The sequence below is a fragment of the Urocitellus parryii genome, chromosome 9, assembly GCF_045843805.1.
Source record: "Urocitellus parryii isolate mUroPar1 chromosome 9, mUroPar1.hap1, whole genome shotgun sequence".
Classification (NCBI taxonomy): Eukaryota; Metazoa; Chordata; class Mammalia; order Rodentia; family Sciuridae; genus Urocitellus; species Urocitellus parryii.
In genome coordinates, this window is record NC_135539.1 from 28396018 (window position 1) to 28420676 (window position 24659).

At 60.6% G+C, this 24659-nt stretch overlaps 1 protein-coding gene across 1 annotated transcript; it reads right to left on the reverse strand.

Moving 5' to 3' along the window:
• Positions 1–268: 268 nt before the first annotated feature.
• Sh2b2 (SH2B adaptor protein 2) lies at positions 269–21751 on the reverse strand. Its single transcript, XM_026396953.2, has 9 exons — positions 21496–21751; positions 10647–11404; positions 7114–7215; positions 5357–5448; positions 4081–4172; positions 3798–3980; positions 3139–3350; positions 1295–1466; positions 269–736 (listed from the first exon to the last, which is right to left on the reverse strand). Exons 2-9 carry the CDS (start codon positions 11373–11375, stop codon positions 408–410), a joined length of 1911 nt encoding a protein of 636 aa, XP_026252738.2. The 5' UTR covers positions 11376–11404; positions 21496–21751; the 3' UTR covers positions 269–407.
• Positions 21752–24659: the final 2908 nt, after the last annotated feature.

Here is a 24659-nt window from a genome sequence, read left to right on the forward strand (position 1 = left end):
TCTCTTTTCCTCTGGCACCCTCACATTCTTGTCCCCTCCTCTCTCACAGCTCCACTAAGGCCCCTTCCCCAGTCCTGACCCTCCCAGCCGGCTGCTTATCTCAGTAGGCTCCCTAAGGCAGCAGGGCGAGGCTGGCAGAGTCCAGGCCGCGGTGGGCTCCACCTAGCCTGTGTGGCCTTGCGACGGTCCCTGAATGGAGGGAGCCGCTTTCCAGAGGAAAGGGAGACCAGCGCAGCGGAAAGGACAACAGGAGAGCCGGTTGCAGTCCCTAAAACAGGCTCTTTAATAACATTATGTCTTCACTGAAGAGCTTCGCTTTTCCCACCAGCGCTAGGCTGGGGCCAGTGGGCGTGGCCGGGCCGCCGGGGGCGTGGCGTCCGCGGGGGGCGTGGCGGCGCGCTGCGGTTCTAATAGAAGGAGTACTGGTTCTCCACGGCGCGCGCGCGGCCCGGCGCCGCGTCCGGGGTCTCATCGGGGGCGCCGACTGCGGCCTCCAGCAGGCGCTCGGCGCTGTTGCTGCGGCTGCGCGCGCTCAGCGGGACCTCCGCCGGGCGCGGGGGCGCGGGAATCGACGCTGCTGAGGACGACGAGGCGGACGAGGACGAGGCACCAGCCGCATCGGAGGGCGAGGCGGGAGGGCAGGAGGCAGAGACCAGGCTGGAGAAGTAGTGCTGGCCGGCTGACTCGGTCCAGCAGGCGGAGGGCGCGGGCACGGTGCTGGGCGATGGCCCGGGGTCTGCAGTGAGAGGTCGCGTGGCGTCAGCGCCCAGCCCGAGGCACCCACGCCCCACCCTTCCCGGCCCAGGCCAAACAGGCAGGTGTGCAGAGTTCCTGGCTGGGCCGTGTGGCCCTGGAATGCACGGGGACCCAGGGCCCTGCTTTAGGTGTCCACCTTTGAACACTGGCCCCGTGCAAGTGGCGATGCACGGACACAGGCAGCGTACCCCTCTTGCGTATGTGGACACCCCCTACACCACCCAGCTAGTGCTTTCTCCCAAGAGTTGCGTGCTGAGCCCCAGCCCATGCAGAACTCCAGAAAACCCACCTGTGCTGCCCCTGAGCACTCTCTCCACTTGCCAGGGGTCTGGGACCTATTTGTTGTGGGGCTGCCTCCCTATCTTGATTTCTGATGTCCCCACCCCCCACCCCCGTCCCCCCATGGCTCACAAAGGCTATGGTCGGGCTAGGGGAGGGAGTGCCTTTGACACTCTGGGTCAGGGACTAACCATGCTGGGTAGTTACCTGCCTGCTTGTCTTCCTAAGGGATCACACAGGCCAGGTGATGGCATCTTACCAGGTGGGGGGCCTTGGGCCCGCACATAGCTGCGCAGGGTGATGTCAGCGGAACCCCCTGACTCCAGGGGAATGGGGTGGGTGTGGAAGTGGCGGAGCATGTCAAGCACGGACTGGAACCACAGATGCTGTACATGGCACTGGCCGTGGCCATTCAGGGACAGGCGCAGATGCTGTGAACACAGGCAGGTGGTCAGTGGCAGGGTCCTGGGCTGGTCACCTGCTTGTCTAGTGCCTTTAGGGGTTGTTGGAGGACTAAGTCTCAGTGAGACGGACCCCAGTGCTTCTCACACCTGAGGCCGGTCTGGAGGTGGGGCCACTCCTGTGGTGTAAGTGGTGGAGGGGAGCAACAGAGCTGGGTTGGGACTGAAGAGTTGTCGCCAGGCTGAGAGCACCCACTCTGTGCCTGAGCCCTTGCCCTTCACATCCCATCTCCCTCCCAAATCCCAGGAGGTAGGGATCATTGCCTCCATATTAGAGATGTGGAAACAGGAAGGGGGAGAGGCTCGCCCAGTCACAGAGCACAAAGCTGGGAGCACTTCCTCCAAGCCCAGTGGGTCCCACCTCAGCCTCCTCTTGGGCAGAGGCCCAGGGCAGAGCAGGGCCCCAGAGGCAGGTGGAAGCAAGGCAGATGCTTCTCACTCTTCTGTCGTTTATTCTCTGAGGGGAAGAGCTGCCTAGGGGACAGTAGTGCTCTTCCTTCTCTGTGTCAGTGGAGGGTCCTGCTCTAGCTGCCACTAAGACCTAGAGTGGTCAGTTTCACTCTGGGGGAATGGCAGCCAGCCAGAGGGGAAAGGCAGATACAAGGTTGCCTCCTGCCCATCCTATTTCCCCCTCCACGCTGCTTGGTGGGCTGGGCCCCATCCTAACCCCTGGCTTAGGCATGTGCAGGATCCAGGCCCTCCGTGGAGGAGTGCTGGCCACCAAGTGACCTGTGAGCCTCTGGGGACAGTGTTAAGCGCCTGGCTGTCAGAAGACCTGCTAAGGCAGGCTGCCTTCCAAGGAGGTATCAGGCAAGGGGCTGCCCAGGAGAGAGGCCTGGAGGTCACTGGAGGGCCAGCTGGGGCCAGCAGACAGACAATGACCACCAGCTGCAGACCTGGAATCCTAGGGCACCCCCTCCTGCAGCAGGGACTGACGGGAAATCACGTCCTAGAAGGAGCCAGGGCTGCAGCTGCTTCCTTATCAGAAACACGAGTCTGGTGGGGGCGGGGGGCACGGAGGTTCCTGCCCACTCTGTGACTTTTCTTGCCATATTTTTCTTGGCCTCATAGGTCATCATGGCCCATGGTCCCTTCCTGGGTGGCACACCTCTGCTCACTTTAGGCCCTGTCTGGTCACCTTCCTGTTTCTGCTGCAGCAGTTCTCACCCTCTGCACACCTCAGACCAGGGTCCCCTGCTCTGCCCCCTAGGCCTATGCAGCCCTCCTGCCCCGCCTAGCACCTCCCCTCCGGTCTGCACTTTCCTTCCCCTCACTTGTCTGAGCACAGGCCAGGTCCAGGAGGGATTGGTAAAGTGACCAGAGCCGGGAAGAGGCGCTGTCGGGGCGCGACCATGAGGGCCTCAGCTAGCCCCAGCCCTGCATCCAGGTGGCTCTGGGTGGAAGCCCTCAGGAGCCCAGGTGCTGTGTGATCCCCAGTGCACAGGTGCCCAAAGGACTTGCCAAATTGGTTCTCAGAAGGGCCTGGCCTTAGGTGCCCTGTCACCAACAGGTGGCTTCCCTATAGGCAGGAGTGAGCCTGATTTGTGGAAAGTCATGCCACACCTAAGCCTCACAACCAGGGCCACCTCGGCACCTGCCCCAGGCTGGTCGCTCTACCCCGTGGCTTCCTATGCACACTTGCCTTGGCTTTGCCCTGGAAGTTGAAGGTCAGCACGTACTCCCCAGGCCGAGTCTCACTTTGGCGGATCACGAAGAGGCCGTGGCTCCGGGGTCCACCTGCCAGCACCAGCTGAGCAGCCTTGACCCGTGATAGCGTCCCATGGAACCAGGGGTAGTCAGAGAGCTCCAGCTCTGGCTTAGCCTCGGGATCCTGCTCAGCGGCTCCTTCCTCCCCTGAGGAGCAACAGTGTGAGGGTGATGGAGAGGGCGGGGCAAGCCAGAGAGGAGAGGCAGCCGCTTTGGTTTTGGTAAAATGCTGCTTGGTTAATTTTAGAACTGGGCAGGGAGCTGATCCCCCATCAGGTATCAGTACAAGGTGAACTGAGAGCAGAGGGCAAGGGCTGGGTCCCTCTGCAAGTCGGCAACCAACCTGGGAACAAATCAAGTCCCCTGTCCCCCCACAGTTCCAACCCTCTGCACCCCATTCCATAAGCATCTTCTATGGAAACCAGGCCCAATGGAAAGGGCCAGGTGCCAACAAAACCCAGAACTGCTGTGGACCAGCAGGAAGAAATGGCACTGCTTTGAGGCTCAGCAAGGGCTCCACAGGGTACCCAGAGGTCCCCGTGGCCAGGGCAGGGACCAGGAGGGGAGGGACAGGAGAGCCAGCTGCCACGGTACCTGCATTATTGCCATCACTGCCGCTGCCACTGGGGGACTCCAGGGTCTGCAGGAAGGTCTCCAGTGGGACATGGAGCAGGGACTCTCCGACGGCCTCTCGAGCTCGGCTGTGTGGGGCTGTCACCACGGCGCCCACAGCTGCCGCTGTGTCTTGGGGTCCTTGGGGTCGGGGTGGGTCTGCCGCTGGGAGAATAGCAGGTGAGAAGCGCATTCCTTTATCTGTCACCCCCAGCCGCCAGCCCTCCCACCCTGTCACCTGTGACTCAGCTCTGCCCCCTCCTACCATCTGTCAAGAGCTCACAGCTGCAGGAGGCCACGCGGCTGGCCAGGCAGGCTCCCCGGGCACAGGACAGCTCGGCGTCTTCCTCGCTGTCGCTGTGGAGTTGAGAAAGCACAGCTGTGTCCTGCCGGGACCTGAACCCACCCCAGCTGCCCCTGCAGCGGCTGACAGTCACATGACCAGCCTCACCCTAGGCTGGCTCTGTGGCCACCATATGACTGACTAGAGGCCACCAAGTGGGTACAGTGCCCCCTGAGGCTGCATGCCTCCTGCCCCCTAATAAGGGTTTGGTGGTGGGCGGGGCCTGGTCAGCTTCCTTGCCCCCCAAGGCCTTTGTCTCCCCATTTGTAAAGTGAGGTGTCTGGGGCCCTCCCAGCTCTTCAGTTCTGTAAAGAGAGAAGGCCAGGAAGGAGTTTGCAGAGCAGATGGCGGGCAGGGTGGCAGGGGAGGGATTACAGCCACTTTGGGGATCAGGGCCTGGGAGGCACTCAGGACTTTAATTGTGCTTCCTTAAATGAAGCTGTTAATTAGAAAGCAGCGGCCCCTCCCCCAGGGCGGCTCACCCCATTAGCCAGAAGAGCGCTGCCAAGTGCGCGGCCCTCAGCTGGCCTGCCCCTCCTGCTCCTGGCCTCGGGATCTCTCCTAGATGGTGGAGTCAGTCTCCCTGCTGCTCTACCTGGACAGCTGACCAGAGCTGCTCCCTGCTTATGACCCGCCATGGCTCCCTTCTGTCCTGACCTACTAGCTTCCTGGGCTCTCATGAGAACCTCCTGCACCAGCCATCCTGGAGGTCTTAACAGCCCCTCCAAGTCCCAGGCTCTTGGTACACATGGACACCTTTTGCTGGGTTGTTCTTTCTGCTTTTCTTCACCCCGTCTGCGGGCTCAGGCCTGCTCTTCAGCTAAGCAGCTGATTAGGCGAGCACCTTTACCACAGGCCTTCCCGGGCTGGGGCTGGGTTAGGGGTTTCTCCCAGCCCCCGGGGCTCATCACGGCCCATCTCTTGGTAGTTGGAGGCTCCCCTGAGGTGAAGACAAGACGTGGGCCAATCCTTCCAGGTCCCTAGACCCTGGCCCTCCAGAGCAGGCCCCAAAGAGCCCACAGGTGGTCAGGATGGGGTCAGGGCATGGGGAGCCTGGCTGGCACCCACCTGGAGGGGACTAGGATGAGCGAAGCCCATTTCTGGAGCTTAGCTCCTGCCCTGCTCTAGAGGCTGCTCCCTGTGCGGTCAGGACTGAAGGCCCAGCCTGTCCCCCTCCTGGGGCCACTCCAGCACTCACCCAGGGTCCACGCAGCCCTGGATGTCGGCCACCCAGGAGTGTTTCTGCAGGGAGTCGATGGTCTCCAGGATGTACTCGGCTCCGTTCTCCACCTGGGAAAGAGGGCGTCAGGGTGTGGGCCAGCGCCAGCCTCCCTCCCCTTGGCAGGGGGCTCCGGACCCAGGATGAATGTGCCTGTGACTCGTGGGAGTGAGGAGGCAGGAGGACAGTGGGGCCATCACCAGGCACCAGCCCAAACCCAGGCCAGGGCCCCAGGGGTGCAGCCCAGCTCCATGGACCTGATGTCCTCAGGCCCTGGAGCTGTAGCCTCAAGGAGGCCAGGATGGCTGGGGAAGGACGTGGCCTGGACCCCCAGCATGCTGAGTTGAGGGGCTCCCCTGCTTTTGCACCTGGAACTTTACCAATATGGCCACACTCCCCAGAGAAGTCATCTCCAGAGGGCCCTTGTGAGAGCTAGGGCTAGTGTGATCTACCCCACAGCTCATAGGATAAGCTTCCACCAGCTCCATGGCTGGGGGCTGATGTCCTGTCCCCATTTTATTAATGTATTTTATTGCAATAGTGGGGCTTGAACCCAGGGGCATGCTACCACTGAGCCATTTTCCAGCCCTTTAAATTTTTTATTTTGAGACAGGGTCTCACTACATTGCCCAGTCTGGCCTCAAATTTGTAATTCTCCTGTCTTAGCCTCTCGAGTTGCTGGAATTGCTGCTGTGTGCCACCATGCCTGGCTTGTCCCCATTTTATAGATGATGATGACTGAGATTCAGAGAGGCCAAATAACTTGCTTAAGTCACCCAGCAATCAGTGATAGTGCTGGGACCTTAACCCAAGTCTCTGGGTTGCCCAGGCCTCATGCTCTTGGCTTTTTTTGTCTCTGTAAAAATACAATATTGGGTTGGGAGGGTCCCCAGAGACCCTTCTTTAATCTCTCTCTGAACATACGGGGAAACCGAGTACCACCATGGAGCTGGCAGGCAAGTCCCTCCGCTTCAGGGCTTGTACAGGGGACAGACACCCCGCAGATGGGAATGCCAGATGGGCAAGGGCTGTGTCCTCAGCCCCCAGCCTGGGGTGACTCAGGGTACAGGGTGGGAAGATGTTTGCCCAATGCATTAGTGAGTTCGTGACTAAACACACAGGGGTGGGTGGGTAAATACACCCCCCCCCCCGGGGCCTGGAGAAGAGGGTGGGGGCTTCATGTGGCTTTGGGTGGGTGGGACCGGGCAGCCCTGGGGACTCTGCCTCACAAACACTCTCTGATCCTTCCAGGAGGCACAGGGACCGCAGCCCTGGCAGCCCAGAGCCGTGTCCTCAGTAGACCAGCAGGCCACCCCAGGGAAGGTGGGGCCTGGGAAAAGGATGGGGTGCCTCCCGCCACCCGCAGTGCCTTTGTGCCCTCTGTGGGCCCAGGCCGGTTCCCACACTCCAGTGCCCTGCGACAGGAACATTTGCATAACTGCTGCAAGCTGGCCACCAGTTCTGCCTGGGGGGTGCATGTGCCCTGGCTCCAGCAAGGAAGGGAGGGGAGGAAGTGAAACTCACCCAGGCCCGGAGGAAATGGGACGGGGTCCAGATGGCCCCTGGTGCCCGGCCACCTACCTACCTACCCAGAGCCCAGCCCCAGACTCGGGTCCTGGGTAGGTACGAGACATCTGTCCCAGGGGCTTCCTCCCCCCGTTGCCCTCAGCTGGCCACCCAGGAGGGAGGTGGTCTTGGGCAGGCAGAGGATCTTCAGGACCAGGGCGGGGCCTCACCTTGAGCACGAACGTGTTGTCCTTCTCAGGCATCTCCAAGGGCATGGTGGTGCGGACCTCAATGATGGCCGACAGAGGGATGCTGACCTTGGGCCTGGAGGCCTAGGAGGCCAGGGGAAAGGTCAGTCAGGGCTGCCCCAGGGCCTCCCGACACCCTCTCTACCTCTCCTAGCTCTTGGGGATCAGAGCAGTCCCCAGCATGGAACTGCTGTGGCCACCCTGTCATAAAGGTGTCCTAGTCCCCAGTTCACGGATAGGAAAGTTGAGGGATGTCCCACTGTGGTCATGCAGCAAGTCAGGGACTGGACTGAGATTGACATCTGAGCCTCCGACCCACAGGTCTGGAGGGGTGAGCCCCACCTGGGCTGCCCCCCGCCTCACACCTCCTCCAGACCTGCGGTCTTCCCATTTTTGACCTTGACCCACAGTAAGAAATGCACTTGACGCTGCCGCCCAGCACGCACCTACCCAGGTAAAAGTATCTGAAACCAGCGTACCACTGGGCGATATTTGCCCTGCGTCTGATGGAATGTGGTGTTTTCTATTCTCTTCTAGTTCATTAAAAACAAACAAACAAACAAAGAAGAAAAGCTGGCCTCCTGCTTCAGGTGAGGAGCTGGCTCAGCGCTCCTGCCTCAGAACAGGGCTCTGGAGCAGAGCAGGGCCCTGTCCCCGGCTGTGGGTAAAAGAGACTAGTGTTCCCAGTGCCACTGCAGGGGGACTCAGGGCGCTGGCAGGTTCCCTGGGAGGCTCTCTAGGTGCCTGGCTCTGTGTGCTCTGCCCCAAAGCTCCTGGCCGTGGCCTTGGACCTGGGACTGGGATTCCCGGAGGGTTCGGGCTCTAGGACAGGGACTTTCTAGGAGGAAAGGGAAAGACCACACATTCGGTGGGCAGGCAGCAGGGAATTCCTGGCAGGCCTGGCCACCGTCCAGTGGCTGCAGGGCTGGGCTGGGAGCCATGACCCAGGGGCTCGGCTGGGCAGGGTCTCAGGCCATCAGAGTAGCCAGTGGGGCTGGGGGTCCTGGTGGTCATGGGGTGGGAAGGGCAGTGGAGGTTCCTGCTGGCGGGAGGCACTGTGGTCCCTTGGTCTGGCACCTGGGGCCAGCTGTACTGGGGCAGCTGGTCCTGCCAGAACTCCTGTGCTCCTTCCCCACTGTCTTTGGCTCCCTCAGCTCACGCCCTGTCCCTGTCCCCCTTTGGGCAGCTCCAGTGTCTTTCCCAGGGGCCCCAGGAGCTCACTCTATTAAAGTTTGTATCCAGCCTGCAAATGTGGGTTTCCTGGTGGCCCCCCAATGGCAGAGGCCAGCCCCACTGCTTCTTGGGTCCGTAAGTCTGGCCTGGAGTAGGGCTGAGGGGACCTGGGGTTAGAGACCCTTCCTGCTGGGACGAGAGGGCAGGAAGCCAGAGACTTGGGCTGGGACACCAAGGGCTGTGTGCCAGGGGGTCTAAAGACCTCAGGCCGTGCGCCGGCAGACCCCACACTCCCGACTGCTCTGAGGTGCAGCCGGTGCCCAGAGGTGAAGGGAGATGCAGACCTGGGGGGTGGCCCAGCAGTGGGGTGTCAGCAGGGGTGCTCTGGGTGCTCCTCCACCCTGTGGCCAGACACATTTAGAAAACCCAACCTGAGCCCTTAGCATGTTCTGGGGTTTGGACGTGGTTTGCTCCCCAAGGGGACCTGTGCTGGAGGCTGGGTCCCCACTCTGCCGCTATCAGGAGGCAGTGGGACCTTTAAGAATTGGGGTCTGGTGGAAGGTGGCGGGTCACTGGGGGCACTGCCCTGGGAAGAGGTTAATGTAGTCTCCAGGGCCCCTGGCACTGTTCCAGGAGGGAGATTGATTGCTCCATAAACTTGGCCTTCCCGGCATGCAGCCATTTCCCTTTTGCCTTCTCTGCCGTGTTGTGACAGGCCAAGAAGATCCTCAGCACAGACCGGAAACGTGGAGCTTCCTGCTCTTGGACTTTCAGCCTCCAAAATTGGGAAGAAGAAATCTCTTTTCTTTATCTAATATCTAGCTTCAGGTATTTTATTATAGCAACAGAAAATGCCCCCTGGTGTGATCCACCCTTCCCCTGGGAGCACTCCCAAATACCAAGATATGTTCCAATGATTGTGTGAAGATGAGGAAGACATTATGGGGTAGAAACACGCTGGCCTTCCTCAGAGGTTGTGGAAGGGTCCTGTAAGCCCTCAGGAACCTGCCTTCTGACAGTGGTAAAGCTGGCAGGTTCTGCAGAGACCAAGGCAGAGGGCACCAGCTGCTGCGTCCCCTCCCCCAGGGCAGCAGACACAGCTATTTACAGACAGACAGCTGTGACTGCCACTCAGGGGTGGAGGGGGTAAAGCCTTGGGCCTCTGTCCCTGCCCTCTGGGTGACCTTGAGTGAGCCCCACCTCTCACGAGGCCTTGGTCTCCCTGTCTGCCAAGGGGTGGAGTTGGGCTTAGTGGCTATGATTTCTCTCAGGGACCTAAGGGGACTGGCAAAGAGTCCTTGTGAAGCCTGGGAGTTCTGGGACTTGGGGAGACGCTCTTCAGAGTGTCTCAGGGAAGTCACCTCTCTAGAGCCCTGTGACTCATGAGCACCTGTCCTCGGGAGCCCACGCACCTGCACTTCTAGGAGGGGTATGCTGAGTTCCCAAGAGACTCAGGCGGGCCCTGGGGTGGCCAGGAGCCTGCGTGGGCCCCCGAGGGGTGTTGTCAGTTTCTATACCTGCTCAACCTGTGTGCCAGGGACCCCGACCCCCACTCCTTTCAAACCCAAACACCAGGGTGATGGGTATAATTAGCCCATCTCTGCCACCCACTGGGGATAGGCCACACCCCTTTTCTGGGTATAATAAGTTTGTGTTTTCTTCTGTGACCTGGGGACCAGGTGCCCACCTGACTGGGGTACTGGGAAGAGGACATCTTGTATGTGCACATGGCCACCAGCCTGAGGGCCGGGCACATGGTGGGATCTCAGGAAGTGAGTACTCAGGGGACAATCATTCCCACTTTACTAACAAGCAGGCTTGCCACTTGGAGAAGGCCCAAGCTACCGTCAGTGTTCTGATGGCCAGTCCCCAAGAGGGCCAGGGGCCAGTGCACTCAGACAGTGAGCAGAGACGCCCAAGAGGTGGTGACCGCCAGTGAGAAGCCTTGCCTTCCTCTGGCTGGAAAAGGGCCACTTGGGCAGAGCAGGGCTGGATCCTGGCAGCCCAGAAGCAGGCCTCCTGGGGCCCCTCTCTGAGTGTGCTCTGTCACTGCCTGTCCCTCATCCAGCAGGCTTCCTCGCTGACCAGTGCCTGCCCTGGTGCCAGGGTGAGGAGGAAAGGAGGACAGGCGGCCAGGCAGGCTCCTTAGCACCCAGGCGCGGTTCCCTTTCCTGGTTCACAGAGGAAGGGTGGGGTTTACCCAGGAGGCAGAGCTGGGCCAGCATCCTGGCACCACAGGCTCCACCCTGTCCATCTGATGAGACCACTGGGTCCTCAGCCAGCAGCTGCCCGACCTGCTGCCCTTCTCCTCCTCCATCCTCCCGGTACAGGGAGAAGCTCACCTTGGGTGGCACGAAGAACTCCAGGCGGAAGCGTTCCCCAGCCACCGCCCTGCGTAGGAGCAGGCGGCACTTTTGCCACTGCGCGGCGCCCCCGGGGCCTGTGGCTGCATCGTCCGCCACCATAAAGCGCAGCGCACCCTCGCGCTGGATGTCCACCAGCTCCACCTTGGCCGCCAGAGTCCGCGATAGCCGCAGGCGACGCGTCCACTTGTCACGTGGCTCCGCAGGGGGCTCAGCGGCCCGCGGGGTGGCCCCAGCTTCAGGCTCAGGGGAGGCACGCCGGTGCCACATGTCCCGCACACCGTCCACCACACACAGGCTCATGTTGCGCAGGGAGAAGCCCTTACGGACCCGGGCCTTGGCCGCCACGTGCGCCGACACGTCCTCCGAGCTCCGCGAGTGGCCATAGGCAGTAGTCTTGAGCGCTGAGGTCCCCACGGGCTCAGGCTCCATGGCATTGGCGCGCTCAGGGGTCCCCCGCGACGCTGGCCCTGCCACCAGCATGCGGCGCACCTCCTCGCTGAAGACGTCCAGGAAGTTGGCGGTGAAGTGGCGGGAAAAGGAGGTCCCAGCGTCGGGCGTGTCGTAGGCCGGGTTGTCCCGCAAGAAGCGGCAAAATTTGTGCGCGAAGTCCACGGCGGCCACTTGTGCGTGCAGCTCGCAGAACTGCCGCCAGTCCGGGACAGGGACCGGGGTAGCGGCGGCGGCGCCAGGGTCGGCACCGTTCATGGCTCCCGTCCCATCGCGGTACCCTGCAGCTGTGGGGACAAGAGCAGCAGTGACCTTCTGACCACTGAACTGTGTGCCCATCTGTCACCTCCTTTGGGCAGCCGGGCTCCCCAAGGCTGTGCATGTGAGTGCCGAGGGGTGCTGCCCTCAGCTGCTAGAGCAGCAGGGAAGAGTGAAGACGAAGGAAACCGAGGACAACGTGGTGTCCCCGGGAAGGGAGCCCCCACATTCATATCCTTCCAAACAGCAATCTCAGGGAACCCCAGGGTCATTCCTGTGGTCTGCAGAGGAGGCTGGAGTGACAGATGCCTTAAAGTGGGGCCCCTATAAGCCTTCAGTGACCTCACTTTCCTCAGTAACCTCTTCTAAGGTCCCCAAAGCCTGGTGGGCAAGAAGAAGTCACACACAATCCGATTGGCTCTGCCTCTGAAATGAGCAGAGAACCCAGCCAGCCCTTGGCCACTCCTCCACAGGCCTCCGAGTCCTTCCCAAGCCTGGCATGGTGGCCTCTAATTCCAGTGACGACTTGGGAGGGCAAGGCAGGAAGACTGCAAGTTTGAGATCAGCCTCAGCCGCTTAGCAAGACCGTGTCTCAAAATAAAAAATAAAAAGGGCTGGGGATGTGGCTCAGCAGTAGAGCTGCCCAAAGTTCAACCCCAAGTTCAGGGGGAGAAAAAGAAAAATCTTTCCCTTGCCTGCAGTACTTCAGAGCGCCTTCACCTGTCCAGCGAGCCTGACCTCAGTCCCTAGTCTGCTTTCCACCAGGACCCCAGTCACCATTTCTAAAACACAGGATACATTTGGTCCCTTTGCCCTCAAATCCGACCAAGGCTGGGAGCAGAAGTCAGAGTCCTACCCGGCTCCCCAGGCCTGGCAGCAGTACTGCATTTACCTCTGTAGACCCGCCTCCTGCTGCTTGCTCCGGGCACCTGCCTACTTGCCATCCTGGAGGTGTGCTGGCTGGGCTCCCACCTCAGGGCCTTTGCTTGTGCCTTCAGTGTCCTCTCCCTCACATCCTTTGGGGTTTTTCTAATATCATTCCGTCCCACTGCCTGGCCTGGACACTCTATTGAGAACAATAAATGTTCCACACTCTCCAGCACAGACGCTCGGTGCCCCTTGCCTGTTTGGAGTCTCCGTGGCATGCACTGTCACCTGACATAGCATGTGTCTGCTCATCTGGTTGTGTGTCCTCCTCTGCCCTCTTCCTCCAGAAGGCAGGTTCCACAAGGCAGGGATAGTGACAGTGCTGCAAGTCTAAGTGTAGCTGTCCCCAGTACTGGGCACATAGCAGGTGCTCAGTCAACACTGACGGAATGAAGGAACAAATGAACGTGTTCAGCACACCACGTGGTGTCACAGCTGTCACCACACGGGGCCTGAGGACTTATCAGTGACAAGACAGGTCTAGAATTCTTATCCAGGTCTTCATGAGTCTGGGACTCAGGGGTCACCTCCCTATATGGAAAGAGCACGGGCCATTTTTCGTGTGTACGGGCATTGAAGGTCCCACTCCCCTCATAGAGGCCTTCTCGCTGTCCCCTCCAGAACTCCCGGCCAAGCCCAGCCTTCTGGAGGAATCCTCAACCTAGGAATCCCAGCGGCTGCCTCCCCAGCTTCCTTCCTACTGCCCAGCAAGGCCATCCTTCCCCATGTCCAGTCGGTCACTTGTGGGGACTTGCCTTCTGGTCCTCCTAAGTGGCCATTTTCCCTGGGGGCCAGGCCCAGGTGCACACTCCCACCCCCCTCCAGGCCAGGGTGAAAATCACTAAGGGAAAATAAGTGAGGAGCTGAGGCTCTGCCCTGGGGCCCTCCCGCCTGAGGGACCAGCCTGGTGTTGGGATGGAGGGACTGTCCCCCTAAGGGGCTGACAGAGGGCCATGTCCTCACCTGCCCTCCCAGGATCCCCCCAGTTCCTGGCATGCTCCTCTCTCCCAGCTCTGGGGAGCACCATCTCAGGCCTCCCGGGGGAGCCGGGCCCTGTAATTAAGTGCCAGGTGAGAACGGCTGCTCTATTTCCGGGGAACACCTGCAGGGCCTCTGCGCTGAGGGCACCCTGGGAATTCCCTCTCCTTGGGTCAGCTTCCATTTGCAGTCGCAAGCCACAGGACCCACCTGGGGAGGAAGTACTGAGGACAGGTTTCCAAACTGGCAGGGAGACTCCTGCCCAGTACTGGGGTGAGGGAGCCAGGAGGTTAGGAAGGTCTGGGCTTCCCATCTGCAGCCTGATCAATGGCTGCAGTGGGACTTACCAGGGCTTTAGATTTGGGGGTGGAGGTGCTGAATCCATGAAAATGGGGGTCAGTGCTCAGGCCTGACCTTTTCCCTGCCGTGCTGCTCCTCCTCTCATCCCTGGATAACTCCTACTCACTCTTCTAGAACAAGTCCAGGGGCTGCTTCCCCCAGGAAGCCCTTCCTGGCCTCTCCCGCCCAGGCTGGCACAGGTGGCTCCTCTGGGCTCCACAGCCCCCTCCTGTGTGTCTCTCCAGCGAGTTCTAGTTGCAGGGTGCTCCCACTGTCTCCTGACCTGGCACAAGCCCTCCTTCAGGGCCAAGGCAGGCCTGGGTCATACCCCAGATGGCTGGCTCTTGCTCCTTCCCCTGGGGACAGAGGCAGCAGCACACCTGCCAGCAGTCAGCATGGCCTCCAGAGAAGGTGGGGAGGCAGATCCCCAGGGGCACTTCCTGGGGGGTGGGCTGCAGCCAAAACCACAAGGCCCTGTCCCAGGGCCCTAAGCCCATCCATATATCCAGCAGGCCAGGGCCACAGTGGCCATGTCCCCTCCCCCACACTCCCCCGTACTACTGAAACCTCTACAGGGGTCAGAATAGGGAACTGGGCGGCTCAGGAAGGCTAGGTGAAGCAAGGGCCGGTGGGGCAGGCAGGGGCCATCCGTTCCCTGTCCCTCCCACTCTTCCTGCTGGCTGGGAAAAATCTCCCCAGGGAGAAGGGATGGAGTCAAGGGACAGGGCCCTGGGCAGGCTGTCACATGTGGGTGCAGCTGGCCCTCATGGGGAGGGGTGGAACTTGAAGAGGACCCTGCCAAGGCTCTTGGCAGGTGTGGTCATGTCTAAAGCAGGATCTGGTGGGAAGGCACTGGGTAGGGGCTGCCCCGACCACTCCTCCTCAACACTGCTGGCTGGTCAGGAGCCCATGGGCCCAGCAGCCCTCTGTGTTCCTGGGGGCTAAGCAAGGGTCAAGTAGCCAGAGGTAAAAGTCCTTAAGCATCAGGGTCTGCAAGGAGCACTGCACCTAGTTACAGATAGAGAAACTGGGGCCCAGTTTCTCCTCCATAGGAGACAGAGGGGAGGCTGCAGACCACAGGGAAGAGGATCTGGCTATGGCTAGAGTAAGGGTGTGCTGTCCCTAACTGTCTTTGGGGCCAGAGTTGGGGAGAATGCCAAGCAGCTGACCTGGGTTCAAGGCCTAACCCTCCTGCTCCCTGAGAAATGCTGACCACACCCCCAATCTCAGAGGTTGTTTTCCTCAAATGCAAATGGGGGGCCCCCTTCCCCAGAAGAGCAGCATGAGAAGTGGACCCTGCAATGTTCTGAGCAAGTGCAGGCTTAGGCAGGCCAGGGTGGTTTCCCCTGACCTCTGGGTGGGGCCAGAAGTGTTTCCATCCAACTCAGGGGACCAGCCAGTGTAACATTCAAACAATCACTGTGCAGGGAACTGTGGATCCAGATATGGAGAAAGGAGGGTCCAAGGGGGCAGAGAACCCAGAGGCACCAGAGATAGGATGGACTGTCACCCTTGCTCCTACTGTCTGGGCTGGCCTTGAAGGTCTGTGAATTGAACTCAGCTGGCCTAGGGCTCCCTGGGCCTGTAGCCTCCCAGTTTTGCCTGTGTTCTGCCCAGGTCATTCCTCCAGCTACCCGAATTCTTCCAGCCTCCGACTGTGCAAAATTCTCTCCTCTTCCAGGGCTGGCCCTGCACTGGCTCTCCCTCCCAAGCTCCATCAACCCTAAGGCCCTCGGCCCTCAGCCCTCTGGTTTCTGTGGTCAGGTCCCAGCCTTCCTCCTATGATCCCCAGGGAGCCAGAAAAGGCCTGCTGAACCAGTCTGGGAGATCCGGCTCTCTGGGGCAGACCCAGTGTCTCCCAGGGCCTTAGCTTCCCCTCTGGTAAAGAGGGACCAGCGGTGGCAGGGGCTCCTGATTCTGACGCAGAGGCCATGGCCCTTGGATACCGAAGACTGGGGTCCAGCTGTCACTGCACTGCAGCCAGGAACCGGCTGGGGTTCCCTCCCACCTTCAGTTTCCTCTCTGAGGGCTGGGACTGGAGACAAAGGAAGTCGCCATGCTCCAGGGATCGGGTGCTGGCCCCAGGGCGCATGGGCGGCAGACCACCCTCCCCAGTCTGTCGCCCCCAGCTTTTCCTAGGCTTGCCTGAGCTGTCTGGCTTCTTCTCCCGGAAAAAAACCGTTTTCTTTTTCTCTTTTTGTATTGGTTCCCATCTTGGTGGGATGGGGCTTCGGAGGGGTGGGATGGGGCTTCGGAGGGGCGGGGTGGAGGAAACCTGATCCAGTCCCTGCTCTCCGCCTTTCCAAGGCCAGTCCTCATCCCAAGGCCAGAACCCGGCCCACAACCCCGGCCCCAAGCTGGGCTGGATACGCAGCCCCGCTGCCCGTCGCACGCTGCCCGTCGCACACACTCGGGCGGGGGAGGGGGCGGCCGGCTTTCCGCAGGTAAAAATAGCACCGAAAATTGGAAAGGGGGGGGGGAGCCGGTCTCCAGCCCCGCTGGCGCGCATTTCCGGACCCCAAGGCCAGGTCATTCCTTAAAATATTGATGAGCCAGAGAGACGCCCCCGCTAATGGGCCAGCGACCAATCGATCCACCGCGCAGTGGGTGGTGGCCTGGGGGCGGGGAGAGGCAAAAGCCCCGCCTACAGACTGCAGGGGCTTGGGTTTCTGGGCGCATTGGCCTCCGCACCACTGGCTACTGTGTCCAGAGAGGAAGGATGGTCCACCGCCCGAGGCAAGGCTGCCCCACACAGGCGCGTTGCCCGGCAGGACGCAGGCAACACACTCACCCCAAGATTGGCCTTTCCTTCTGCACCCTCACTCCGCTCCATCCGTGGAGGACCCAGTGTGTGAGGGGGAAGGCGGTCAGAACTAAGGCTCCTCTGTTCGAGGCTGGCAGCGCCACCCTCCAATAACCACTTGCTATAGGGAAACTGAGGCCTCCCCCAACACACCAAGAGGAGGCAAAGCCCCAGTCTGTCTCCCACCATCCTTTGGTCCTAACCATGCTTCATCGTGTCTTTCTTTAGCGCTGGCTTGGCCTGACCACTGGTCAGCACTTGACACTAAGACTGCTCTTCCTCTAGTGCCCCCAGGCCTCTGCAGGACTGTTCCTTTCAGGGGCACCCCAGCTCCCTCTCTGGGTACCCCTGACCACGCAAAACTCAGACCAACGTCCCTCCACCCTGGAGGGACTTCCACTAGCTGTCGGACACTTGGGGGCTGGTTCTTGAGGCCAACCCATTCCTCACCTTCCCAGAAACTGTCTCCATGGGCAAGCTGTGACCAGGGCCTCCTGCCCGAGGGAGGCTACAACTGGAATTCCCCAGCACATCCCACCCAGAATCGGTGCTCACCCTATGAACCTGGCAGAGTGCAGAAGTGGGCATGATTTTTCTTCTTAACACCCTTGAACCTGCTGGGACTTCGGGGCAGAGTGGATGCAGGTGTCAGGGACAGGTGTGGATTAAGAGTCCTTGAGACCCTGCCTCTGTTTGGATGAGTGGCAGGGGGCCCTGGGTGGTCTTGGCTTTCCCAAGCAAGAAAACAGGGGCCAGGACAAGACGAGGAGCTGGGGCCTGGGGTCTCAAGAGGGAGGCCCGTTGGATTCCAGAGTTGAACTTGACAGTTGGGATGGAGCTTCCTGATCCATGACCTGCTTGGAGGAGCATGGCTGAGAGGCAGCTTTTAGAACAGTCCAGAACACCCCGGGCTTCTTAAGCAACCCATCCTCTGTCACTGTGTGTGTGTGTGTGTGTGTGTGTGTGTGTGTGTGTGTGTGTCCGCCCGCCCCGGGGGAGCTCTTCTGCAGAGCACCCTAGCTTTTACTGACAACCCTTGACAAGCCTGCTGGCTCTGGAGCCTGCAGACCTCAGTCTCAAGGAGGGGGGCATGGCTGCATTAGACAGTTGCTCCCCATCACAGGGGCCCCTACGGCTTGGGCATCTCCCTGCCAACATCTGTTCATTTGACACATTGGGACAGTGGAGTGGTTAAAAGCCCTGAGATCTGAAGCAAGTCCTTTCCAGTTTGAATCCCAGCACACACACACCCTGGCCCCCACTTCCTAGCTGGATGGTCCCTTGGCCTCCTGGGGCCTCAGTTTCCCTGTTACGATGGAGAGTCAGAGCAGCCCCAATGTCACAGGGCTGTCATGAGGACTGAGTAAGTAATTTGTTTAAAAGTCAAAGCTCTTCTGCTTCAACTTCTTAAATATCCTGTGTCCACCGCTCTGGGCAGAAGCTGCCGGGGCTTCTTCTCAGGCCTCTCCCCATAAATACAGGCTCCACAGTGTAGCCAAGGTCAGCTTTTAGGAACCCACTTCTCAGCTAGGCATGGTGGTGCACGCCTGTAATCTCAGTAACTCAGGAGGCTGAGGCAGGAGGATCACAAATTTGAGGCCAGCCTGGGCATCTAAGTGAGACCCTGTCCCCCCCCCAAAAAAAAGTGCTGGGGTTGTGGCTTAGTGGTAGAGCACCTCTGGGTTCAATACCCAATACCAAAAAGAAAAAGAATCTAAGGGGACCATGCCTGTTTAAAACCTGACTACGCACATCTTCCCTATAAGAAGGATTGTCCCTTTGTGCAGATGAAGAAATGGGGTTCCGGCCAGGGAGGCGACAGCCCCTCATTAACTGGGTTTTTCCTGGGCTCTCACTATGTGCCAAGAACCATGGAAGAGGCCTAGGGTTGCAGAATGGGCAAGAGGGGCATCTGGAGCCAAGTTCCAGTCCTGTCCCTTCCTGGAGCACACACTACACCCAGCAGGGACTGTTCCCGGAGAACCTGAAGGCACAGTGGCAGGACCCAGTCCCTGCACTGGGGGAAAGGAAGGAGAACTCTGAACCTGAGGGGCAGGAAAATCCACAGCTGGGACTTGATCAGGGTCAGATGAGTAGAAATGGGGGCCAGGACAAGAAGAGAGGCTGGGACCTGGGGTCTCAAGAGGTAGGCCCATCTTCCTTCAGGAGCACCCAGTGCTGGACAGTTCCTCAACAGGCTCTGAAGGTGGAGAGCAGGCTGGGCTGGCTCCAGCTGCACTGGCCCTACTCTCTCCCACTCCATGCTGCCTTCCTCAGGTTGCAGAGCAGAGAGGCCCCTCTCCAGCTTTAGTTTGAACCTTTCAACTTCTCCCTCTCTCCCAGTGTTACGGACATCACATGAGCCCCAGCCCAGCCCCCCAGATCTGCAGGATGCTCCCCTCAGTGCTGCCACTCAGCGCACCAGTCTGCCTTCTGATCTTTTCATGACCCACATACCTGTGACTCCTAACTCCGACCTCCATGGTTCCCTCAGTCCTGAGCAGCCTAGAACTCTGGGCACTTCAGGTGCTGATTAAGGGTCCCAGGGCCTTTCTCTGAGCTCCTCAGCTCCCAGCCTGGCTGATCTCAGGGAGCCTCAAACTCAGCACATGGCAGTTCTACACGCCCTCTCCCTCCAACCCTGCCTGTCCTCTGCTCCAGTCTCAGCATCCAGCCCGTGTCACCCTGCCTACTCCCATCGCTCTGCCTTGGTAGCTGGCAGTCTGGAGGCCCAGAACGCCCGCCCCTTGATCCTGTTTTCCCCCTACCTTGCTCCTCATGACATCACATGGCTGGTGACCTGTTTCCTCCAACAGACTGTGGCCCCCCAAGTGCTGTTACATTTGCCCCTGCGTGGCCCTGTTCTGGAGCCCAACCCGGCTTCAATTGGAGGAACCAGATGACGTTGAGTTCCCACACGGGATGCTCTGCCTCTTGCTGCCCAAACAGGTGTGGGCTGTGACCTCATGTTAAGGTCACACCTGTATCCCCAGGGAGAGAGCACAGCCAGAAAAATGACCCAACCAAGGGAGGGGGGAGAAACCTCCCCAGGCCCGGGAGTTCTGGCCACCGCCGTGGGCCCATATGGGTGGTGGGGATCATCAGGAGGGAAGGCAGGCCCAAGCCCGGATCAGACCCCTGTGGGGACCACAGCCAGCAGGTTCCCAGCTCCCAATCCCTGTGCCCTCGGGGCTGTCAGAGAAAAGTGGCAGGAGGCCTGGTTTGTGGGCTGAGGGTCTGTGGGCAAGTTCCACCTCCCTTAAATTTGTCCCCACCTCTGTAAGACGGGAATGAGAACAGTGCCAAATCCACAGGGCTATTGTGACCATCACCAGAGAAACAGCACTGATGCCCTTATCCTGACACAAGTCAGCTCCAGACCAGCAGCTCAGCCCTGGAGGCCCACAGTCCATCTGGGTGGACACCCCCATCTGACATCCTCAAGGGAACCAACCCGGAAATGTGAGTTCTAGAGTCCTCGGAGGGCCACACTAAGTAGAAAAGAGGGGTTTGGAAACTGTAGGTGGATTTTTCACAATGAGGGTAGGAAAACCATGTGCACTAGCCCTTGGGTAACTGGACCCGCTGGACCAGGTGGGTGGCAGCAGCAGCAGCAGCAGCTCTTGCCTGTGATCACTCACACCCCAGGATGGTGCTTCTGGGACTTCAGGGGTGAGACCTCTAGGGAAAGAGTAGAAGGAGGGGCTGGGGATATAGCTCAGCAGGTAGAGTGCTTGCCTCGAATGCACAAGGTCCTGGGTTCAATTCCCAGCACTGCACACACACAAGAAAGAGTAGAAGGAAGCCCCAGTGGGAAAGTCTGCTGAGTTCCCCTCAACCCGGACCCTCAGCTAGACTGAGGGACTGCTGCTCATTCAAAGCCCCCAGGCTGAAAGTTCTATGTCACTCCCCCAGCCAGTGGCTTCTGGACCAGGCAGGGAGGCTGGGGGGATGCCATGTGTTCCCTCCCACCTAGCACGGGCAGAACAGGAGGGCTTCGGATCACCCCTGCAGTAGCAGAAGCCATGCCTTGGGCCCCCTGTCCCCCAGAGGCGCAGGCTGCCCTGTGTTGGAGGGAAGCAACTCCTGCCTGTCACCCCTCAGGAAGCAGGAAGAACCATCCTCATTTTGCAGGGTAGTTGATGTTGGCTCAAGTGGCAGAGGAAGAGGTCGGGTTCAACCCAGGTCGGAAGCTCTCCTAGCACCGACCGGGTGTGAACACAGATCCGGGCTTATTCATGTTCATGGTCCCTCCCGAGGCTGTCCAGTCTGCCCTGCGTGGCTCCTCAGAGGCCCGGGTTACTGCGGACTCTCCCTGAAGACCCTACTTTGGGGGCTGCTGAGGGCGGGGTTGGTCCCCATCCCTTCCTGGCCTGGCAGCTGCTCTGGCGCGACTCTGATTCGCGCTGCCTTCAGGTTCCTCAATGGCCAAGGCCGAAGGGCCTGAATGGAGGGCACGAACCCGCCCCTTCTTAAAGGCGCCGGACTCTGGGGCACCCTCGGCAATCCATCCCTCTAACGCGGGCTGTCCGGGAACTCTAGGGTGGGCGGGTCTGGAATGGTGGCCGTGGGAAAGAGGGCCTGGGCCGAATGGAGGGCGTGCCAGCCTGGAACTGTGGCCTAGATGGGATCTCTCCCCACTCCAGCTCGTGGCCTTCGTGCTCCTTCCAGGTTGACCCACCCCTTCCTCCCTCCCGGGAAAGAGACCTGAGCGTCCCCTCCCCACTTCCAAGGACCCCGCCTCCGGGGACCAGCTGCGCTCGCTCCACTGCCCAGCCCGGGTCAGAGGAGGGGGCGAGGGCGCAGCTGCTCCGGAGGCGCTTCGACCCATCTCGCCACTCCCCGCCCGGCCCCGGATGGGGGTCCGGGAGCCGATCCCAGAGGGGGCGCATCCCTCGCTCGCGCGTCCTCTTCCCTCCCACCCGCGCACACAAAGACGACACGCTCGGACCAGGGCGCGTGCGGCCGCGCTTCCCGGGGCAGCGGTGCGCACACACACGCACGCCCTCAGGGACTGCCGAGAGCCCCGGTGAGGGACCAGGGGACCGGGAACTGAGGACCAGCAGGTCTTACCTACAGGAGTGCAGCTGGGGCCGCGCGGGCCGGGGCGCCGGCGGAGCGCTGCCCCGACTGCGGCCGGGCTCCCGGGGCCCGGCGGCTCATGGTCCGCGGCGGGTTTGGTTCCCTCCGGGCTGGAGCCAGCAGCGGCGGAGGCTGCGGCGGCTCCTCCCTCCCTGGTTCACAGCCTCGAAGGCTCGTGCGCTCCTCGCGGTCCCGGCGCGGCCCCCGCGCAGCTCCCGGGGCTGCCGAGCCCCGCGCGCTCCGAGCTCAGCCCCGCGCGGCGCGCGCCCCGCCCGCTCCCCGTCGTGCCCCCCGCCCCCGCGGCGCGCGCCTCCGGGCCCCGCCCCCGCCTCGAGCCCCGCCCCCTCCCGCCTCGCGCCGCGCAGGCCCCGCCCCTGACGCGCCCCCAGCCCTCAGCCTGGCGGCGGCGGCTTCAGCGACCCAGGCTAGGTTCCCCTTAGCTGTGGTGGAGCAGAGGTCGCGCGGCCAGCGGCCAGAGGGGTTGGGAAATAGCCAGGATCCATCCCATGTGGGGCCGTGGTCGCGGGTCGCGCAGCCGGCCTCAGACCGGGCGCCGGCATCCAGCCCGCCCCGAGGCGTCTCCCGGGGTGCTGGCTCCCAGAACGTGGCTGTGCGTCCCGAAAGGTGCCCTGTGTGGTGGGGGGACCGGGCGTGGATACTTTCCTAGCGCCCCTTGGTGACCGGAGCTAGGCAGGGATGGACGCTGTGTCTGGACCCTGACTGCGGGGACAATGGGGAGCCTCGAGGAGGCCCAGATGTCGCAACCGAGGAAGTCTGTGTCTGGTTCTCATAAATCCCGAGGGCGCGCACCACGCCCCCTCTCCAGCCCTCCCAGAGGGGCCACAGGCCGCTGCCCCGGGGCGGGGAGGACATCCCGAACACGGCCCCACCTCCCAATTTCAGACTGGCGGAGACTGGCGCCACTCCAGGAGACGTTGGTCGTCACATGGGCTCACGGGATGCCACAGCCACGGCTTCCTCACTCTTACCGGGATTCCGAGCTCGGCCTGAGGAGGTTAGCGCAGAGGAGCCGCGCTAAGAACACTGTCCTGCTGGCTTGGCAGGCCCTGTAGTCTGATCCCGGAGCCCGACCTCCAGCAGTCTGCTCTGGAGGGGTGCAGGACTCCAGCGGACCCGGAAGAGGTCCGAAGGAAGGGGATATCATGTGAGCAGGAGTGTGGAAGAGGTGCTTCCACACGAGACCTGGGTGCCCCTGGGGTGGGGCAGTGGTTTCTGGGCACCTCCCCTCCTCACCGTCTTAGCTCCCTGCTCCAGCCCCTAGAGGTGTTGAGTCAGCTGCCCTCCCCATCCTCTAGCAGCTCTGTGGCCTGCCATGGTGACTTTGCTGACTGGGAATGCCTCCATCTGTTGGCCTCCCCCACCCACAGTGGCCTCTGACCTTTGTAGAGAGCCCTTCCACCCCTCCAGCGTTTTAATGTGCATCTTGTGGATGGAAAGGGTGGGTCCAGGAGGAGCAGTGCCTGGTGAAGGTGGAGGCTGGCTTGGACCTCCCACCTGCTGCCCTCCACAGGGGCACTAAAGCTAGCCAGGTCTCGGTGGAGGCCTGCTACCTGGCCCCTTCCCTGCCACACTGTACCAGCTGCCCTCGCAGCAGGACCTGGCTAGCAAACACTTAATGAAGTAGGCAGTAGTCCAGCCATTGATGGAGGTGCCCACAGGCTGGACGCTGGCTGGGAACCAGGACACCTATGCATGAGGCTAGGAATTGGGGGGTAGGGTGGCTGCCAGCAGAACGGGATTGATAGAGGCTCTGCCCCTGGACAGCCTGGCCCACTGTGGACTGACCCGGGTACAAGTTGTGCCCTGAGCTTGCTGCTGGTGGATTGTCAGTGGCCAGAGAGGATCAGGGTGGAACAATAGCTCTGACCCCTTGGGAGGAGGCAGTGAGGAGGAGCCAGAAGCCTAGTAACTCTGAGTAACCTACCTACCAGGAGGAACTGGTGGGAGAAACGAAAGTGGCTGGGAGGGGGAGAAGGGGTGATGAGCCAAGGGACAGGAATGAGGGTCAGAGAGGACAGTCTATCTTATATCTTGGAGTACAGGAAGCTCTGGGGCCTTGGAGGAAGTTCTGAGGGAAGAGATGGTGAGGGGTCCTGGTAGTAAGAACTCAAAGGAAGACCCCTGCATGCACAAGCTCTAGCATTCAGGAAGAAGCTCGAGGCAGATGTGGCACAGGGGACTCTGGTCTGGTAGACTGCAGGGCAGGAGCCAGGTTTGGAGCCAGCCTAGTGGGTAAGGCCAGCCACCATAGACCAAAATGAGATGTTGTATGTGAGTGGGGCTGGCGTGGGGATGAGGTGGCACAGTCCAGTGGTTCCAGGGAATCCCCATGCAAGACTGGTGTTCAAAGCCCTGATGGGTGTGAGTTCTGGCACCTGGGGGACCCAAGGGAAAGGAGCCCTGCTCTAGATCCAGCTCTGGTGTGTACAGAAAGGGAAGCAGGGATTCCCCAGGAAGGGATGTGGACCCACCAAAATATCAGGCCCCAACCACAGCCTGACAGCTGGCTGTGAAGAAAGGAACTGGTTTCCCTTTTTGATGGGGTTGCAAGCCTGCCCAAGAGAGCCCAGATGCTGTGGGTTTGGGTTTCAGCAAAACTCTGAATGCATTCGGAATTCTTGAGGACAGGAAGAGCGGGAGAGACTTCCTGTATGCTAGGGCCCTGCTCCATACGGACAGACCAGCCCTGATCCTGGGGTGGTGCTGCAGGCATCTACTGACCTCCAGAACCCCAGTGTCCCAGAGCTCAGGAGTCACAGAGCATGGGCAGCAGTGTGGCTGCAACTATGGTTTATTCAAACATGCAAGGCTGAGCGTGAAACGCAAACCTAACTAAGGAGATCTGCCAGTGGCCCCCAGAGGTGGCCATGCTACGGTGGCCCACAGTCAGTTCTGCATGGCTGAGAGGCACTGGGACCCCTCTAGTTAGTTCTTGGGTCTGAGGAGCCTGGGGGCCCTGGGATCTTGTTGGAGGCACTTCCTCGTCTAGAAACCAGAATATCTTGCTAAAGAAAAAAGCAGAAATCACTTGTGTCTGGGGGCAGGGAGGCGGTAGCAGAAACTGTCCCATACTCTGGGGATGGGGGTGGGGCATGAGTAAACTAGTTCTTATCTAACCTTGTCTATGTTCTATG